Here is a 19,359-nt window from a genome sequence, read left to right on the forward strand (position 1 = left end):
TTAAAAAAAAGTATATCGGCTGATCGCTTGGCTTAACCTTATTCAGTGAATCCTGCCTTAAAGGCATGTCATAATTTCCAGGTAGTGTACCCTAAACAGTTGAGTACAATTATTTCTCGCGAAGTGCACTATCTGTCAACGAGTTTTGGCGCGAAAAACGATAAATGGCGCGAACAAATAACATACTCAAAATCAGAGTTGCACTAATCACTGATTTTAACAGATAGCGCACTCAATATTTTGTTGTTGGGCGACTGCCACTACCTGTAAATGAATATATTTTGCCTAACGGTTGGTATTCTATTCTGCTTTTGGAATAGTCGCGGAAATTTTTAATTCCTCCACGAGTGGAGTTTGACAGCTATGGTTTGTTTTTATTTTCATACAAAAAGACGTTTTTTTATCTGCACTTATAGTTTTATTTTGTTTTTTTTTTCGCAAATAACAAAAATGAAATATTACACATTGAAACCATACAAAAAGGATGCCGACAATGATGTCAAGCGTTTTGCCATTTTTCTCACTATAAGCAGAGTTCTACTTTTTCGCCTATATTCCTCCAGCGATTCGGCGTCGTTTTTTTTATATGGAGTTTGATAGCATTCCGCCTGAAAAGCCGAACAGAATACTCAGCTTAAAAGTGCCATCACACTATAGGTGGAGTTACATACATGACATTATTACCAGGTACTGTACCGTAAACAGTTGCGTAGAGTTATGACGAAACGAACACATTTCGGCAAATTTTTCCGTTTGTTTTTTTTTTATATGGAGTTTCAAGCGAAACCCGAATATGGGCCTTTACACATGAAAATCTCTTTTTAAAATAGCACTGATTTTTTCGATTAGAGCAGTACTCTATTCCTTCTGACAAAATCATAAAGAAATCAGCTTTGTTGTGCAACCCAAATTTAATTGTTTTCACAACTTTAGCTTTCGCATGGGTATGCACCGCCGAAAATTTCGCTTAGCATACATGGTGAAACAATCAAAGGTGGCCTCATTTCAGGATGCACTTTTAAGATGAGGTCATTCGATCTGCTGAGTACAATTTTTTATTTTTGTTTTGATTTTGCAACAAATCTGAATGTCAAAGGCTTGATAACACAGCTGTGATTTTTTCTTAAATCTTAAAAGGATGTTCTATTTGAATCGATATTCCACCCATAAAGCTTAGTACTGATTTCGACTTTTCACACGAACAACAGTCAAAACGCACTGTAAAGAAAATGGTGACGAAGATAATGCGAACACATTCGCTTGAGACCACCTTTTATTAATCCAAAATGCAAATGCAAATTAGCCTATGAACATTCCATTAAGGACCAGGGGCAACTTCTCACATATTAATGAGTGCAGTCCGATTCAAGTTTAGGTTCAATGATAAGAGACCTCCTTTATATAGCCGAGTCCGGACACCTCTTTTGAGGAGAAGTTTTTACATGACATATTACCTAACAAATGTCGCCAGCATTAGGATGGGATAACCACCGCTGAACCACCGATGGTCTCGCCAAGATTTGAGCTTACCTCTGCGTTACGGTAGCCTCCTATATTAATCCACTAAAATTTCGCCAGAGGTGGTGCTGAAGGAAAGTGCCCTACAGTTGTGAAAATCTTTAACAAAATATCTTTAGTTTTTTAAACATTAATTAAAGGAAATTTTTTGTACTAACAAAATTTTGCCTTTATAGCATACAAGGATTACTTGCTTTTAGTTTTTATTTTTCACACATTTTTCATTCATAATTTATATGGAGTTTGACAGTTATTCATGTGAAGAGGCTCACAGTTTTATTCTTCACAAAGACTTGTTGTAGCAGGGTGTTGTACACTGAGGCAAAGATGTGTCCGCACCGATTGTGTTTCAATTGTCTCGGTTGTATACAAGTGCTGTACAACACTGGAAAACAGCTGACTGCTTTTGTCAACGTCAAATCATTTCTCGGTTTCAAGAAGGAAAAATTTACTTTTGTACAAATCTCCCGTTAAAGCAATATATACTACAAAAAGTATTTTTTTCGTTTTCCTTCATTTTTTATTTAAACATATTTAACATATTCGATAAAAATAAATTTGGTATTCATACAGTTTTGGAAAGAATTGGCTGCTATAGAATTGGCTGTTTGTTTTTTCGGCAGTTATGGAACGTAGTATCAACTTTTGATTTTATTTTGGAAACCAAACGAATGTGGAAATTAAATATCCATAAATTCCCAAATAATGTCAAGTGAAGAGTTACTTTATGCAAAGGTAGGAATTTATATGGATTCGTCGTTTTTATCAATGGTGTTTGTTTGTGTTGGGGAAGGGCTCCCCTTTACCAAATCTGAGGTGTTAGCTGTAAAAGTTACGTGGAGGTTGATTAGTTTATAGTGTAAATTAAAATAATTGTAATTAAATTTGCCGTTACCATATTTTGTATAATTTTTGTAATATTTAATAATGGGCCTTGTTGGCTTATTTTTACATTAATGAAATGAAAATAATCTATAATACGTAGGACCAATTTGAAAAAAATGTTAATATTTTTTAAAATGAGGGTATACAATTTTATTTTGTCTCGTACTTACAAAACTTACATAGTTTTTAATATTTGATATTTTTTGGTTTTTAATTTTTAAAACGTCGATAAAACTTTCAAATGTTAATTGTGGTCCTAGGCAACCTTCCCTATTTACCTCAATAGAATTGCCGCGACAGACAACAATACATGTGAGTGAAGGTATTGCAGAAATATGAGCGCGGCAACAACTATGTTCATTGATAGATTGGGTTTCATCTTTTTGTACTGATGTGGTTGTGAGCATAGGGTCTATATTGAAAATCCCTTCTTTATTTGCTCCAAGCATAATTTTAGACGGAGACTGACTTTGGATGTTAAGACATCCGTTATGATTTGAAAATAAATAAAATACCAAAATAAATAAAATACCAACGAACAAACTTCTGGGTTTGTATTCCTTATCAGCGATGACGCATTTTCTAGTTACGTTGTGTTAGACCCAACTTATTATTGAGTTATTTATTGTGTATTTATACAAATAATACCATTATCACCTTTTGACAGGGATGCAAAGTGTGGCTACCGCATCCGGACACAGTATGGCAAAGTGCATTGTTAGAAGAAAATTACCAGCTGGGCAAAACAAGCCTTAAAGTACAATTAGAAGATGGAAAAAACCTTGAAGTACCTGTAAAAGTAGATGGAAGCAATTTACCTCCACTACGAAATCCTGCCATTCTTATTGGACAAAATGATCTAACATCGCTGTCTTACCTACACGAACCAGGAGTTTTACACAATCTGCGTGTTCGCTTCTCTGAGCGACAGATCATATACACATACTGCGGTATCATATTGGTTGCCATAAATCCATATGCAGAACTGCCCTTATATGGACCGAATATTATTCGAGCCTACCGAGGTCGTTCTATGGGCGAACTGGAGCCACACATATTTGCTCTAGCCGAAGAGGCCTATACAAGACTAGAGCGAGAGAAATGTAATCTAAGTATTATTGTAAGCGGAGAATCCGGAGCTGGAAAAACAGTATCAGCAAAATATGCTATGCGCTATTTTGCCGCAGTGGGCGGATCGGAATCGGAAACGCAAGTGGAGCGTAAAGTATTGGCATCATCGCCCATCATGGAGGCTTTTGGAAATGCAAAAACGACACGAAATGATAACAGCTCTCGTTTTGGAAAGTTTACGAAGTTGCTGTTTAAAAATAATATGGGTGTTATGAATTTAACTGGGGCCACAATGCACACCTATCTACTGGAAAAATCAAGAGTTGTGTTTCAGGCTTTGGGTGAGCGCAATTATCACATTTTTTATCAACTGTGTTCTGCTAGAAACGAATATCCAGAATTGATATTGGGTGAGTTTCATTTCAAGTTCTAATTATAAGCGTAATTTATTTGGCAATTATGTACATTATACAGAGAATACCGTTATTACTACTTTGAATCATCGCTAAAGGTTTTGTCATATTTTTGTCATTTAATACGTCAAGTTTATGATTTGTATGAAACAATTAATATGACAAAATGCATATTTAGAAAATTTGCCCATGAACATTCCACTAAGGAACAGGGCCAAACTTCTCTCATATCAATGAGTGCAGTCCGATTCAAGTTTAAGCTCCATGATAAGAGGCCTCCTTTTTATAGCCGAGTCCGAACGGGGTGCCGCAGTGCGACACCTCTTTGGAGAGAAGTTTTACATGACAAAGTACCCCACAAATGTTGCCAGAATTAGGAGGAGAAAACCACCGCTGAATATTTTTTCTGATGGTCTCGCCAGACGTTCAGCGTCGTGGACGGACTTGCTACCCTCTGCGATACAGTGGCCTCCAGCGATTAAAGCGAACTCTTTTTACATGATTATAAAAATACTTGCCTATTAGAACGCGACATGTGTATACCTAGCAAAATAAACTGAAGTTATTCTAATGGGACAGCATTTTACGTACTTCGAAAGTTTATTTTATTCCAACATCATGGAATGAAATTTAGAACGACATTAAATATGCAAAGTTTAAGCACTTCCATGTAATATATGTATATTGGGAGAGTTATGAATGTCTTGCATTTTTTGTAGATTCAAATCGACAGATATTTGATTGAATGTTGTATCGTCATGCTATTGCAGAATTTTTGGTCGGTTTTGTTGCTCTGGTTTCTTTAGTCAATTTTTTCTATTCCATTTTGTAAACCGATCATAAATAAAATTCGAATATTAAAGGAATACGACAAACAAAATAAGGCGATGAAAATTAACTGAAAAGTATGTAGAAAAAATGTTGCATTTTTTGGCAACAACCCTATATTAAACACCTATTTGGTTCAGTTTTGGAGTCCATTCAGATCCATAACAAAAATTTGCTGGGTTCAAAAAAAAAGAAAGACAACACAGCTCTAATTTTAATCGATTAAAATTAATCGATTAAAATGAAATGTGAAAATATTAAGTCATACTTATTTTGAATTTTGTTTTTATTTTTATTTTTAGTGCAAGGTACCTACCTTGCACTTTTTGCGGGTTTTTAAACTTTATTGTACAACTGTTTAACTGCACTCGACGGTAATTCTTGCATTATTCTGACAATATTCAAGTAGAAGATTAGGACCATCAAAAAATTTCCTCCATTCCGATTCTCGTAACGATGTACATATTTTACATCGTTCCAGCTTTTTCTCATATTTTTTGTCTCCAACCTCCAACCGTCTTTTCAAAGATGTTTGATATTAAAAAAAAATCTTTTAAAGCCTGATTCTCAGTTCGCTTGGCTGATATTGATGAAATTTCACATTAAGAGTGCTTGCAACAACGTAGATTTTTTTTTTAAATTTCGTTTTACCTAAACAATAGTTTATATAATTTCCGAAGCCACAATGATTTTATTGAACATGTCATAAGTTAGTTTGTTGCAGCCAGATTTTTGTATGCCATGCTCCATAGGTGAGCAAGCTTGCTCGTTTGGATTCATTGAACCGTCCGCTATGCCCATTGGTTATACAAAAAGGCCAATAACTCGTCTTGTCATATTGGGTATCACAGGCACTGAATATTTTAGAACTGGTGCCGCCCGGTCTCTCATTGAGACTCACCACTCGATATCGCTGATAGTCCGCGACTGCAATTGCAGCTACTCCAAATACGAAGCATCCCAATTACTACAACTTGTGGACGTTTCCTGTAGCTCTTAGCTTAGCTTCTTGTGATGACGATGAACACCACACAAATCGGAGCCCATAGCTCCAACCTGTGTAGTGCGCATAGCCACCGAGTGCCGGTAAAGGCCAGGTAAGGTTGTTCTATTACGAAAAGTGATTGTACATATCACGACATGTACAACTCTACATGTGCATAATTTGACATGTCATAAGACACCTACATACCGTGTAATAGAACCTTTGCCGTGGCGCAGATGATGGTTCGCGGGGGGTTTGGATCCCAATGAGAACTTTAGATAACAATTGTGAGAGAGATACTGTGCCGTTTGAAAAAGTGGTATTGCAAGCCATGTAAAAACTTCTTCCCAATGAGGTGTCACACTGCGGCAAGTCGTTTACACAAGGCTATAAAAAGAAGGAATCGGACAGCAATTGATATGTGAGAAGCTTGTCCCCTGTTCCTAAATTCTTAAAATTTTAAAAATATTATAATTACAATTCTTTCCAGATCATCAAGATAAATTTCAATATCTTAATATGGGACAATCTCCAGATATAGACAAAATTTCTGACAAAGAGCAATTTAAGGAAACAATACAAGCAATGCAAATATTAGGCTTTGACAGTAGACAGGTAAGTTTGACAATTTAACTGTATAAGTATGGATAAAAAAAATAAAATGGTAATAATTGAAATATTAACGCCGAATTATCGCATACGCGAGCGAGTAAAATCGTGGAATGGAAATTTTTGAAATTTTACAACGTGAATAAACATTCAATTCGATAATAATTTATAAGAAATTAATATGGATAATACAAGAAGCAATTTCTTTCTATACGAAAGTGCACTCAATCACGCATGCGGTCATTCGGCTCCTGCACATCTTTCCAGCTACATACATAGTTACTTATATCATACTGACTTTGCTTAATTTATTAAATTTCCATTTTAGATATCGGATATCCTCAATATTTTGGCTGGCATTTTGCATTTGGGCAATGTTAAAATTGGCAATAAATACAAAAAGAATTCCGAGGAAATAGATTCTGAAGGGTGCGAAATATATGTAAGTTACCCAAAGTTGACTGGGCGAAATAATTATGGTATTTTTTTGTTTTGTTACAGCATGATGATATAAATTTGAGAATTTTAGGCGAATTGTTAAAGATCAATTCTGATGAATTGAGGAAATGGCTAAAAATGCGCCAAATAGAATCGGTTAACGAATTGGTATTGATACCGATTAATATACAAACAGCAGAAGCGGCCAGAGATGCTCTAGCGAAACACATCTACGCCAGACTGTTTCAATACATAGTCAGCGTTATTAATAAAGGCCTCAATAATGATCGCAAGCAATCTTATTTCATCGGTGTATTGGATATTTATGGGTTTGAGACGTTCGAAACTAATTCCTTTGAGCAGTTTTGCATTAATTATGCCAATGAAAAGTTGCAACAGCAATTCAATCAACACGTTTTCAAATTGGAGCAAGAAGAGTATTTAAAGGAAGGCATTACTTGGACCATGATCGATTTCTATGACAATCAGCCTTGTATAGACCTAATAGAATCAAAATTAGGAGTCTTGGACTTATTGGATGAGGAATGCAGGGTATGTACTTTTGGGTGAAACTTCGAATGGTGTTATATTTTGAAATTTTTTCACAGATGCCAAAGGGATCTGATGAGAGTTGGGCTCGTAAGCTTGTTGAGAAATGTACAAAGTTTCCCCACTTTGAGAAGCCACGTTTTGGTAACACAAGTAAGACGTGCTAAGAAATATTCGTTTCTTTACAGTTTACAGCCAATTTTGCCAATATCTGTTTAAGGTTTTTTTGTAAAACACTTTTCTGATACTGTGGAATACGATGTCTATGGTTTTCTCGAGAAAAATCGCGACACTGTGTCCAAAGAGTTGGCTAACGTTGTCCGCTCGTCAAAAATGTCTCTGTGTAAGCAACTTATGGAAATGGAAGAGATTGATACCCTAAGTGCCGATGCAGCAAAAACACACACACTAGGCGGTAGAGTCGTTATCAGTGCAGCACGTAAACCGGTAATTAAAAACTCCAATTTTTATAAATTTTGTTTTATTTCTTTCAAGCAATGATTTTTGTTTTTAATTCTTGGCATTTCTCTTTCTTTGTTAAGGGCGAGGTAGCCACCGAACCGAGAAGAAGAGTTAGTGGATTTTTTTTTAAACAAATTTGTTCGTATGCAATACCAAACACTTACATATATGTTTTAAAAACTAACCTGAAATAACAAAGCTTTTGCATAACAAACACCGAAATACCATATAACTTCTGCAGCGTTTGATGTTGTATTTAGGCTTACTAATTGGGCGACTAACTTTTTTTGGCTTTTCTCTTCTAAGCAACACTTAATGCGTGAGAATGGGAATTATGAAGAAATTTTAACATTTGATTTTGTACACAAAATCTTAGATTTCTTTCTCGTTGCTAAGGAAGTGAACTAAATATGCATATTAGTTTGCAATTAGTGGCAATTAAAAATAGATTCTTCACAATACCTTTGACCAACACATATTGCATTATAAAGGCGGTTTATAGTTACTAATGTTTTGGCATTTGTGCACAATTTAACCTTCGCAGCTAATTAACTCTTTGTGAAACCAAATTTACTAATTTTCATAACATTAAAAGTTTTCTTTTGTGTATTGTGCCAAAGGTTACTCCTTCGAAGCAACAAAGACGTTCTGTGGGTTCTCAGTTTCGTGATAGTTTGTCTTCGCTTATTGCAACACTACACGCTACAACTCCCCATTATGTGCGCTGTATTAAGGTCTGTCTGATATAAGTTACAACGAAAACCCTGCTATAAGTATATATCTTTTTTTCAGCCTAACGATGATAAGATTGCCTTCAAATGGGATGCACCAAAAATCGTGCAACAACTTCGAGCTTGCGGTGTTTTGGAAACCGTTCGCATTTCGGCTGCCGGATTTCCATCACGTTGGTCCTACATGGATTTCTATATGCGATATCAGTTGCTGTGCCATCGTTCGTTGCTTAATAAGAATGATCTAAAGCAGTCATGCCGCAATATTGTAGTGAAATGGATAGCCGACGAGGAGAAATATCGTTTTGGTAATTCGCAGATATTCTTTAGAGCTGGCCAAGTGGCTTACTTGGAGCAAATAAGAGCCAATTTGAGAAAAAAATATATAACGATAATACAGAGTGTAATTCGTCGATTTATCTGCCGTCAGAAGTATTTGCGATTGCGAAAGACTGCCTTGGGCATTCAACGTTACGGACGCGGCTATTTGGCTAGGTTGAAAGCTCAACAGCTGCGGGAAGCACGTGCTGCCTTAATTATAGGCAAATATGCAAAGGGTTGGTTATGTCGCAGACGATATGTACGCTTGAGACGCTCTGTATGTGGCATACAACAATATGCTAGAGGCATGTTGGCTCGTCGCAGATTTCAAGAAGCCATGGACCATTACCGTGCCATACAAATTCAGCGCTTTGTTAGAGGATATTTGGCTCGCAGGGCATATCATAAGCGTAGAAGGCAAATTATTATTTGCCAATCTGTTGTGCGTAGATATTTGGCCAAAAAACAGTTCAAAGCCCTTAAAGCCGAAGCAAAAACTATCACCCATATACAGAACATGTATAAGGGATTGGAAAATAAAATCATATCAATGCAGGGTCGCATCGATAACTTGAATAAGGAGAATAACCACCTTAAACACAAGAATAGTGAAATTTCAGTCTTGAAAATAAAATTGGAGGCCAAAAAGAATTTGGAAAATGAGTTGAAAATTTTGAAACTTACCACTTCGGAAAAGGACGAAAAAATTGACAATCTCATGAAACAGCTGGAGTGTGAGAGGGACGAGAAAATGTTGCTCTTGGAAGAAAATGCACGTAATCAAGAGGAATGGTCTAAACAAAAGCAAATTTGGTCCTCCGAAAACGAAGAATTGCGCAAACAATTGGATGAGATGCTTGAAAAATCCAAACAAATGGACCCCAGTACCCCACGCGATCGTCTTACTATGAACACTGACCAGGGAGAAATTCAGGAGGCATATCGAAAACTACTAACGGAAAAAGAAATTTTGGAAAACGAAAATTATCAATTAAAATTGGATTTGAAACAAATACAGAAACAGCCAGGTATTAATGGCGACTATGTTTCCACAACTCTTCATGTGAGATCTATAAGCAATGCTTCAAGCCATGCCGAAGATGACGCTGGTTACAGTTCAACAAAGCATATGTTGGACCAACTAACCAATCACTCGCTAAGCATCAACGACAGTAGTCGCACTTCACCGGAATCTTTTAGACGCAATTTGGAACTGACTTCCACTCCAAAGAGTGAGAGTACAGTAATACTCATTAAACTTCGCAATTTGCTGGAGGAGGAGAAAAAATGCAATAAATCTCTCAAAAATCAGTTGGACAAAGTAATTGGTTTTCACCGGCCCACAGAAGATTCTCTTCGAGTTTCGGAACTTGAAGTGGAAAATGAGAAGCTTCGCCATGACTATGAGTTGCTACGTCAAAGTATACGTAGTGGCACTGAAATGCGTGAATTGGAAGCTCAACACAATGCTCTGCAAGAGGAACTTAAGCGGCGACGTGAAGAATGCATTCAACTGAAGTCAGTGCTCCAACAACAGTCACAGTCTTTGAAATCCTTTGGCCAAGAAAGCCTATCGTTAAGGAGTTCCGACATGAACAGTTTACACGACAATGAATTAATGGATGCCTTCCAGGCTCAGAAGATGGTCAATAAGCAATTGGAGTTGGAACTTAGAGCTTTGACCGAAGAAAACAATGCCCATTTTGCTGAACTTACTCGACAAATTGACGATTTGCGTGAGGAGAACACAAAACTGCAGGAATTGTTGCAAAGCGGAATAGACGAAACGCTTGACATAACAGATCCAGCTGAGTTGCAACAAAAGAATCGTTACCTTCAACATGAACTAAAGAAAACAATGCTTCAGTATTCTCAAGTACAAGAGGAATTGAATTCTTTCCTCAAGAAATTTGATTCATTGAAACATCGAAGTGACAAGATGACGCTCAAATTGCAAGAGCAGGGTATATCCGAGTTTGTGTCACCGACCAAAGACAACTACGCAACCGTGGCTGTTGGCAATAATTCTATAATAAATGCCGATGTCGTTGTGGGAAAACAAAAGGCTAAGAGTTACCAAGGTATGTTCGAAATTAAAGTACTCACACGTATTCAATATTTAAAATTAATGTAAAATAACCAACACAGGTCTAGTCAAATTTCGCTGTGAAGACCTGGACAAGATTTTCCAACGTTTGGTTAACGATATGACCACGAGAGTAGCCATTGGCTTATTGCCAGGTTTCCCAGCCTACGTTTTGTTTATGTGCATTCGGTAAGTTTGTTTTTCATACAGACTGAGCAAGTGACATATGTCCAATACTCCTTGTTGTTCTCCCAGTTACACTGATCTCATTAATGCCGATGATGATGTATGCACTTTACTAAGTAAATTTGTGAAACACGTCAAGAAAACACATCGCAATGCTCACGTGACAGAATATCGAATTCTGTGGCTCGTTAATTCAATAACGTAAGTATGAAATTCCATGTGAGAGAGTTTTAAGTTATTAATTTTGTTTTTTTTTTTTTTTTGATTTTCCCAGCCTTTTAAACCTTCTCAAACAGTACGGGGATGTTGAGGAGTATGTCAATTTTAATACTGAAAAGCAAAACCAACAACTGCTAAAGAATTTCAATTTGTACGAGTATCGTCGTGTCATTTCGGAAATTATATTGAAATTATACGAAGCATTGGTTAAGCAAGTCGAGAGTCTGCTGGAACCGTATATAGTGCCAGCGATTTTGGACAATGATGAAATTCAAAGAGGTCGCCAACAAGGCGGTTTACGTGGGCGAAATTTATCTCTCGATGGCAGCAACACGTCTCCCGAACATGGCAAAATGGCCGCTTGGAAGCAATTGATCAGCCAATTGGAACATTTCTATAAACAATTTACCCATTTTGGCCTGGATCGTTGCTATTCCGAGCAACTTTTCACACAAATTATGTATTTCATATGTGCCGTAGCCATGAATTGTTTGATGCTGCGAGGCGATGTTTGTATGTGGGAGACGGGTATGGTCATACGCTATAATTTGGGTCACATCGAGGAGTGGGTGCGAGACAAGAAAATGGTGAGTAACTTGTTATGTGTGGGCTATTGAGATGACATTTCAATTTATTAATTTATTTTTAAAGTCGAATGATGTTTTGGTGCCCTTGGCTCCTCTCAATCAAGTCTCACAACTGCTCCAATCCCGCAAAAGTGAGAATGATGTCCAAAGTATTTGCGATTTAAGTACAAACCTAAACACAGCCCAAGTACTGAAGGTGAGTTTGAAATGATTTGTTCATATCTTTTATTGCAAATTTTGTATACATTCTTTGATTTTTTTTTAGATAATGAAATCCTATAAACTTGATGATTACGAAAGTGAGATTACCAACACCTTTATTGAGAAGCTTACCGAAAAACTAAATGAGCGTCATATGGTATGTTTTTTTTATAAATTTCCCTATTTACGTATTAAATGAGACTTAGAGGACTTGAGAGATACATTTTCTATGATGTAATGAATAGAGGTTGCGCTGCATGTAACCTAAAGCCCATACCGATTGGGTGATCGTTTTATATTGGGAAAATATGGATCCAAGGTCCCTACATACACAGAATTGTTGTGTATAAACATAAGATAAAATTTCAGAATTTCTGACTGAGTGAAGCAGTTCTACATTACTTGTTGTTGTTGTAGCAGTGTGGTATACACTGAAGCGGCAGCCCTTGCCGATGAAGGTCTTCATCGGGTCAATCTGATGCGAACAACCAGCTGCCATGGGATTGCTCATATTGAATTGGTCCTATATTTAATCCTGGCCAATTGGTTTAACCATCACTCCAAGTTGCAGCATAGTCACTTGGTGCATCATCATCAGCAATCGTTCCTAATTCTAAACAACCTATACTTATCAAGAATTCCGATTACAAATGAAAAATACTTTAATTGCTATGCCTAATACTGGCGCAAACATTTTTATGGGTGGTCATATCCTCACTAGATGCTGGCGACAATTATGGATATTTGTAATTATCTGGTTTGGCCATTTTTGTGGCTTTTTGTTACATGTTGTGAATTACTTTCGACTTGTTAAAATTGTCGACCATTTCGTCTCGGCAACAAAAAGAGAATCTTATAGGATTATCGTGGAGCTAAAATTTAAATCCTACATGATTCAATTTTACCCGCCGTTCCCTAATGGGATGTTTGTTGATAAACAGCGCCATATGAGTGCTTAAGAAGTAAGACTGAACTGAATTGATCTATACTTGATAGGATTGTATGTCCATATTTCGACATTTTTGTAAACGTTATGAAAAAGCGAAATAATCGTATGTTACGATGGGTATACAAAGATGGTAGCCGTATTACCATAGCGAAATAATCGCGGAGTCGATAGGAATAGGTTTCTGTTCAAATGTCTGAACAGAAACTTGAGGTCGAGTGCGAAACACAATTATCGTGGAGCTAAAATTTAAATCCTAAATCCGCCGTTCCCTAATGGGATGTTTGTTGAAAATTTACATCTGATGGCATAGTTAAACTCATAGCTCTGAATTACAGCAAAATCGGATAAATAGCTCCATATGAGTGCTTAAGAAGTAAGACTGAACTGAATTGATCTAAGCTTGATAAGACCGCATGGCCATATTTCGATATTTTTATAAACGTTATGAAAAAGCAGTATATTCGTATGTTACGATGGGTAGACAAAGATAGGAGCCGTGTTACCATAGCGAAATAATCGCGGCGTCGATAGGAAACTTAAGTGCCAGTGGCATTGTGAAACAGTGAAACGTGAAAACGTATTACTGAAATTACTTTCGATATCTTTACAAAACTCAAAATACTACAGGCGCACTTATGCAGAATAAGTGTGGAAGGTAACGGCGTGTGTATTTATACAGTAGCATGGGGCGGTATATATATATATAATACATCAGGTCTATAAACAATCACACTGTGTATAAGACGTATTTTTCTAACATAAATTAAAAAACTCCTCGAACTCCTCCTTGGGCGAAGATTATTTATTTAATTATTTTTCGTTTATTTCTCTTTCGAGACAAGCTTAATGAGCGAAGATTTTTTGCAATGGAAAAAGGAAAGCGGTCCATCCGTGGTTCGAGGACTTATTCGAACACATTAGGTGTGGACTCTTCAAGGGCCATACGTTGGTAGGTCGTACTTATGTATATCGAATATACCCCGAAAACGGGTTTGCGATGCGAATACAATACGAACTAAGTCCGACACCTTTTACACTAGCTGTTCATTTCCACCGCATGTACTTTCTTTTTTGTCCATACAACTGAAATTGCTTCCGTGATATACACATATTATTTGTGCATCTTTTAGAAGTTTTATTGATGGCCTCGTACGCCAGACAACGGCTCTCGCTGTGGCTGGGATTGTCTAGGTTTGAATCCCGGCCGGGTCTGCCGAATTCTTATAGTGTTATTCTTTTTCTTTGCAAAAAAATCTTCAATCATTATGCTCGTCTCGACAGAAATAAACGAAAAATTTAATTACATTACCTTAAATATTTACTCATACAATTAATTTTCCTTCTACATTTTTTCGTTTCAGATTAAAAACGACGAATTTACTATGGATCAGAAACTCATTTATCCCTTTAAAGTGGTCTTCAAATACAGTGACATTAAATTGGAAGAAATTGAGATTCCAAGACATTTGGGTTTAGACGATTTATTACAGAAAATTTAAACTCCTATCTAGAAAACACTATGCAACTTGAACATTCCTAAAACCACCTATTAGTTTTTTTAGTATCTTGTGTTAGTTTTTATATGTATATTTTATTTAAAATGAAAGTATAACTCTCCTTTGGCGTTCTTCTGTTCCAGTATTTTAAAGTATTCTCACCTGAAGTAGTGCTTCCATATATAAAATCATGGATTGAATTGGTGTTTGTTAATGTAATAGGTCATGTATGTAATGCAAAATTGAGTGTAACTCAAGTAAAGAATTGCAGGGAGAGATGATGGAAAAGCAGACTAAATGAAAAATTGCCTTAATGCCCTTTGAAAGGTTTAAATATAATATTGGTATACCTGATCTGAATATGAAATATTTCGAAAAATATTTAGAACAATTATTAACCCCATAGTTGAATATTTTTAATCCAAACATTCCGACATACATAATTCCTAGTTAGACTTGCCCATATAATTTTTGTATCTTTACATTTTTTCTTTTTGCTATGTTCAATGCCAATATGCATTTCAATAATTTGTTATGTTCGTGTACTTAATCCAGAAGGGGAAAAATCGTATGAAAACTTTTCAACAAGTTTTCTCTTTTTGATAAAGAATAATATTTAGAATGAAGTCATGTAACTTTATACAATATTTATTTATATTATGAAGCTGATATATACAAATATTATATTTATTATTGCATTAGAAAATGAATAAGCTATTTTGAAGCAAATGAAAAATGTTGAATAAAATTTAACAGAGCGTTCACATTGTAACAATTGTTTGTATATTTATTTTCAATCATAATTCACTATTGCCTTGGACAATTTATTCTTTGGTAAATCGATGGATGGCTTACGCTCTAATATTATACCTGTTCCAATAGTTGCACCATTCTCCCGTATTGTAAAGGCTTGTCCGGGGCACATTACCATTTTACGCAATAGTGTTATTCGAACATTTCCATGCTCGCCCGGCATTAGCATGCCATCGGAGGGTACTAAATGGGAATATATCATTCAAAATAAATTCTAATGGTATGTATTACTGGGAACTCACTCATATCAATGCGAGCCGGAACATTCCACGTTACACTAAATAATTGTTGTATATATTTCGATAGCATTGGTTTAGTTCGCCCGCCCTCACTGCGAGACAACAGATACATGGATCCTACAAAATGATTTGATATACCTTCCGATCCTTGCTGTGTAAGTAACATTCCGCGTTCAACACTAGAAATTTTTACACCACGTAAAAGAGCTCCAACATTTTCTCCAGCCACTGCCTATAAGATTGACAACAATAAACATTTTTTATGGGCAGTTAATTTAAAGTAAAGTGCATTTCAATTTTGTGGGTGGATGGCTATATTATGGTTGGCAAGGTTGCCACTGAATCATCAAAAGTGGATTAAACAAATTGAAATTGGCATCGAACTCAATACTCATACTACAACAGCGATGGACCAAATCCAGTAGAAATAATGAAATACTGGTAGAAATAATGATAATATTTTCCATAAACACTTCATTATTACTCTATTTTGGTAAAAGCAGTCAATGAGTTGCATCAGGTTACATAATCTGAATGAAATCATTTGAAAACATCAAAAATTTGGAAACTTGATTGTAAAATAGCAAATTTATCCACAAACATTTCTTTTGGGGAACAGGGGTAAAATTATCACATTTCAATGAGAGCTGTCCGATTCAAGCACATGATAAGTTACCTACTTTGTGTAGCCATATCTCAACGGAATGCCACAAAGCAACTTTTCTTCGGGGAAAAGAGGTGTCGCAATGTCGCCAGCGTTGAGAAGGGATAACAACTGCGGAAAAGCTTTTTTTAGTAGCTTAACTCTGAAAAATATATTCAACCCTGTTATTTATCTTATACGTAGATGGGTTTTGATACCATTATTTGTTTTCGGTTTTGGATGCAATTTTCGCAAACATAGTCATTTATCTTACCTTGGGTACGCTTTTCCTAAATATTTGTATATCGCTGACAGAAGTTTTAATATTCTGATTAAATCCCAATAGATCGCATTCTGCATTCTTCAATATTGTACCACGTTTTATTGTTCCAACAACAACAGTTCCCCTACCAGGCACGGTAAAGGCATTGTCAATAGGCAGTATAAAAGGCGAATCGTAGTCCCGTTTTGGGGTTTGCACGTAGAAATCGATATGTTCCAGGAGATTTTCAATGGCAGGCACACCAAATGGTGAAGGATCTTCACGCAATGCCAAAAGGGCAGAGCCACATATAACAGGACTATTAATACCATCAAATCCGAAATCGGTTAACATTTCACGCATTTCAATTTCTACCAATTCTAGAACTTCTTGGTCAACTAAATCCGCCTTGTTTATGAAAACAATTATACGTTGTATACCAACTTGCTTTGCTAATAATAAATGTTCACGAGTTTGTGGCATTTGACCATCTGTGGCAGCAACAACTAAAATAGCACCGTCCATCTGTGATGCTCCAGATATCATATTCTGAAAGACAAATATATGTTAAAATGAATCGAAATGTGAATTCCAACACTATAATCACAAACCTTAATATAATCAGCATGACCTGGACAATCCGTATGGGCATAGGTTCGCGAAGGTGTCTCGTAACCAATATGGCAAGCATTTATTGTAATACCTCTTGCTTTCTCCTCAGGTGCACGATCAATTTGATCATACGATACAAACTCTGACAAGCCCTTTTTGGACAGTACTTTTGTTATTGCCGCTGTAAGTGTGGTCTTTCCATGATCAACATGACCTATGGTACCAATATTGCAGTGCGGTTTATCCGTTTCTAGCTTTGCAGCATTTCCAGCTGTAGTAAGAAACCTTGTAGAGGAAATATTGTTATTGCCATTAGAACTTTGATATCCTCCTATGGCATGTATACAACTAGCAATTTTAACATGCCGTTTCAGCCGCAATTCATGACGCAACAGTCTTCCCAGTCGAATGATTAAGGGTCTCATATTCATCACTAACGTTTGTTTGTTACCGAACATCAATTTACAGCTACAAAAACGCCAGCCTATACCATATGATTGAATCCATGGTTGAATTAAGAAGGTTGGCTCACTTGCCCAGCTGATGGAATTGTCCAACTCCAGAGTTGTATCCAAATCCCACTAGAACGTCAAATGCTTGGTTTGGATTTAAAATTTTTTCACATTTTAATTGTTTTAATTTATAATTAACACGTTTATAATCATAAATCTTTTGATCTTGTCCCTTAAAACGGACTGATTTCTGTCAGGTCGAATGTTGAACCTCTGACATCTCAAGAAGCCATATCGAGGGATCCGTTTATAAGGCATGTTTTATGTAAAGTTTATTGGAAGGTTTAAGTATTCACGATCTACTTAGAAATAAGTACAAGGCTAATGTCGTAACATAAACAAATGTCATACAAAACCACACAACAGAGTTGCTTATGATCCAGTCCGTAAGCAATTTTTTGTTGGTATTTTGCTTAAAGAACTCAGTACCACTTCTGGGGAATGTGTTCGCATTTTCCATGTTAACATCAGGGTTGACAAATTTGATACTTTGGTACTTTTTTGATACATTTTAAACATCAAAAGTACCATGGTACCCCCGCGAGTCATTTGGTACTTTTTCGAGATTAGCCAGTTTAATAATTGGCATTAAAATTTCCTATCGGCATTAGCAAAAACTTATTTCCAGAATATTATTAATGATATAAACCTAAAAATTCCAACAGAGCTTTTATACTGACAAAAAATTAAAGGGTTGGTTGGAACCATGACATAATTACCAGGTAGTGTACAGTAAACAGCTGAGTACAATTTTATTCTCGCGAAGTGCACTATCTGTCAACGAGTTTTGGTTTTCTGTGTATCTTGGTTGCAACTCTGTGAGTCTTTCATGGAAATCTAATGAATGAGCCTTTCGTGAGCACAAAATGACAAATTAGATAATTGATCAAGTACATGACGGCAATATCGGAGTGTAAGCCTGTGTAGAAAATATCTGGAACATGCGTATCGAAATCGGGATCCTTGGTTGGAAGAGCCATAGAATGGGCGAATGCAACTAATTTTTCCTTACTTAAAAGTAAACTAACAAAAATACACATTATGTGCCTTCAAGGGTAAAATTTCCTAATTTTCGGTCTAGAAGATAGCTATCTCAAAATATAGTTCGAGTTCAGACTCGGCCATAACAAGGACGTCCGTTCCTTATCAATGAATGAAAACTTGAATCAGACAGGCTCATAGACATGAGAAAAGAACACTTGCATTATAAACGAGCGAAATGGCCTGCACACAGTACTTTTTGTATGTAATCCCCAATGGCGAAATTATTAAAGGTCATCTTGCCATCGAGCTGATCAGCGTATTGGCAACACACACAAAGAAATTTTATGTGCGTGTGTGTATACGTGTGCGTATATGAGCAGAGAATATGCGAGAAAAAAGACGACAACAAAGAGAATGCAAACGAAAATCTGACATCTTAATAAGGTCGAACCTGGCCGGCTGTTAAGAGCAGTTCGCGTGAGACCACCTTTTTAAATCCGCCATTGTTATGTCCTTTGAACGATATTTTTTAAGCTGTGAGAGGAAGTTTCGCCCATTAAGAGTATAAAATGGTACCCTTTGACCACAAAAAGTACCCTTTTAACTTGTTTTCAATCCCATTTCGACAGCCTCATTTATCATCCCTGGTTCCCGGCATGAGATAACTATGAGCATCACACAGGCCGGAACTTTGAGCTCCAGTCTGTGTGGTGTTCTTTGTTATCACGAAAAGCTTAGCTGAGAGCTACCGGGCGCGTCC

The 19,359-nt window shown here is 36.4% G+C and overlaps 2 protein-coding genes and 1 long non-coding RNA gene across 4 annotated transcripts; 1 reads left to right on the forward strand and 2 right to left on the reverse strand.

Annotated features, from left to right (window-relative positions):
• Positions 1–1,941: 1,941 nt before the first annotated feature.
• LOC131997681 (uncharacterized) lies at positions 1,942–2,537 on the reverse strand. Its single transcript, XR_009398337.1, has 2 exons — positions 2,414–2,537; positions 1,942–2,341 (listed from the first exon to the last, which is right to left on the reverse strand). It is a non-coding gene; the product is annotated as an uncharacterized LOC131997681 (long non-coding RNA).
• On the forward strand, positions 1,947–15,069 carry LOC106096109 (unconventional myosin-Va). 2 transcript variants are annotated; one of them, XM_013263688.2, is made up of 17 exons: positions 1,947–2,012; positions 2,092–2,253; positions 3,071–3,884; positions 6,191–6,315; positions 6,638–6,751; positions 6,811–7,299; positions 7,356–7,449; positions 7,517–7,743; positions 7,839–7,868; positions 8,379–8,492; positions 8,551–10,891; positions 10,959–11,085; positions 11,152–11,283; positions 11,357–11,888; positions 11,953–12,084; positions 12,154–12,246; positions 14,400–15,069. In XM_013263688.2, exons 2-17 carry the CDS (start codon positions 2,224–2,226, stop codon positions 14,535–14,537), a joined length of 5,532 nt encoding a protein of 1,843 aa, XP_013119142.2. In that variant the 5' UTR covers positions 1,947–2,012; positions 2,092–2,223; the 3' UTR covers positions 14,538–15,069. The 2 variants fall into 2 exon arrangements, with proteins under 2 accessions (XP_013119142.2, XP_013119143.2); XM_013263689.2 differs by lacking the exon at positions 7,839–7,868 and having other exon boundaries at positions 1,961–2,253.
• A 225-nt stretch (positions 15,070–15,294) lies between these two features.
• Positions 15,295–17,611, reverse strand: LOC106096110 (elongation factor Tu). Its single transcript, XM_013263690.2, has 4 exons — positions 17,103–17,611; positions 16,504–17,040; positions 15,590–15,818; positions 15,295–15,530 (listed from the first exon to the last, which is right to left on the reverse strand). The coding sequence occupies exons 1-4, from the start codon at positions 17,559–17,561 to the stop codon at positions 15,328–15,330; spliced, it is 1,428 nt and encodes a 475-aa protein (XP_013119144.2). The 5' UTR covers positions 17,562–17,611; the 3' UTR covers positions 15,295–15,327.
• Between the last annotated feature and the right edge of the window lie 1,748 nt (positions 17,612–19,359).

This window comes from Stomoxys calcitrans, chromosome 5 (assembly GCF_963082655.1).
Source record: "Stomoxys calcitrans chromosome 5, idStoCalc2.1, whole genome shotgun sequence".
Lineage (NCBI taxonomy): Eukaryota > Metazoa > Arthropoda > Insecta > Diptera > Muscidae > Stomoxys > Stomoxys calcitrans.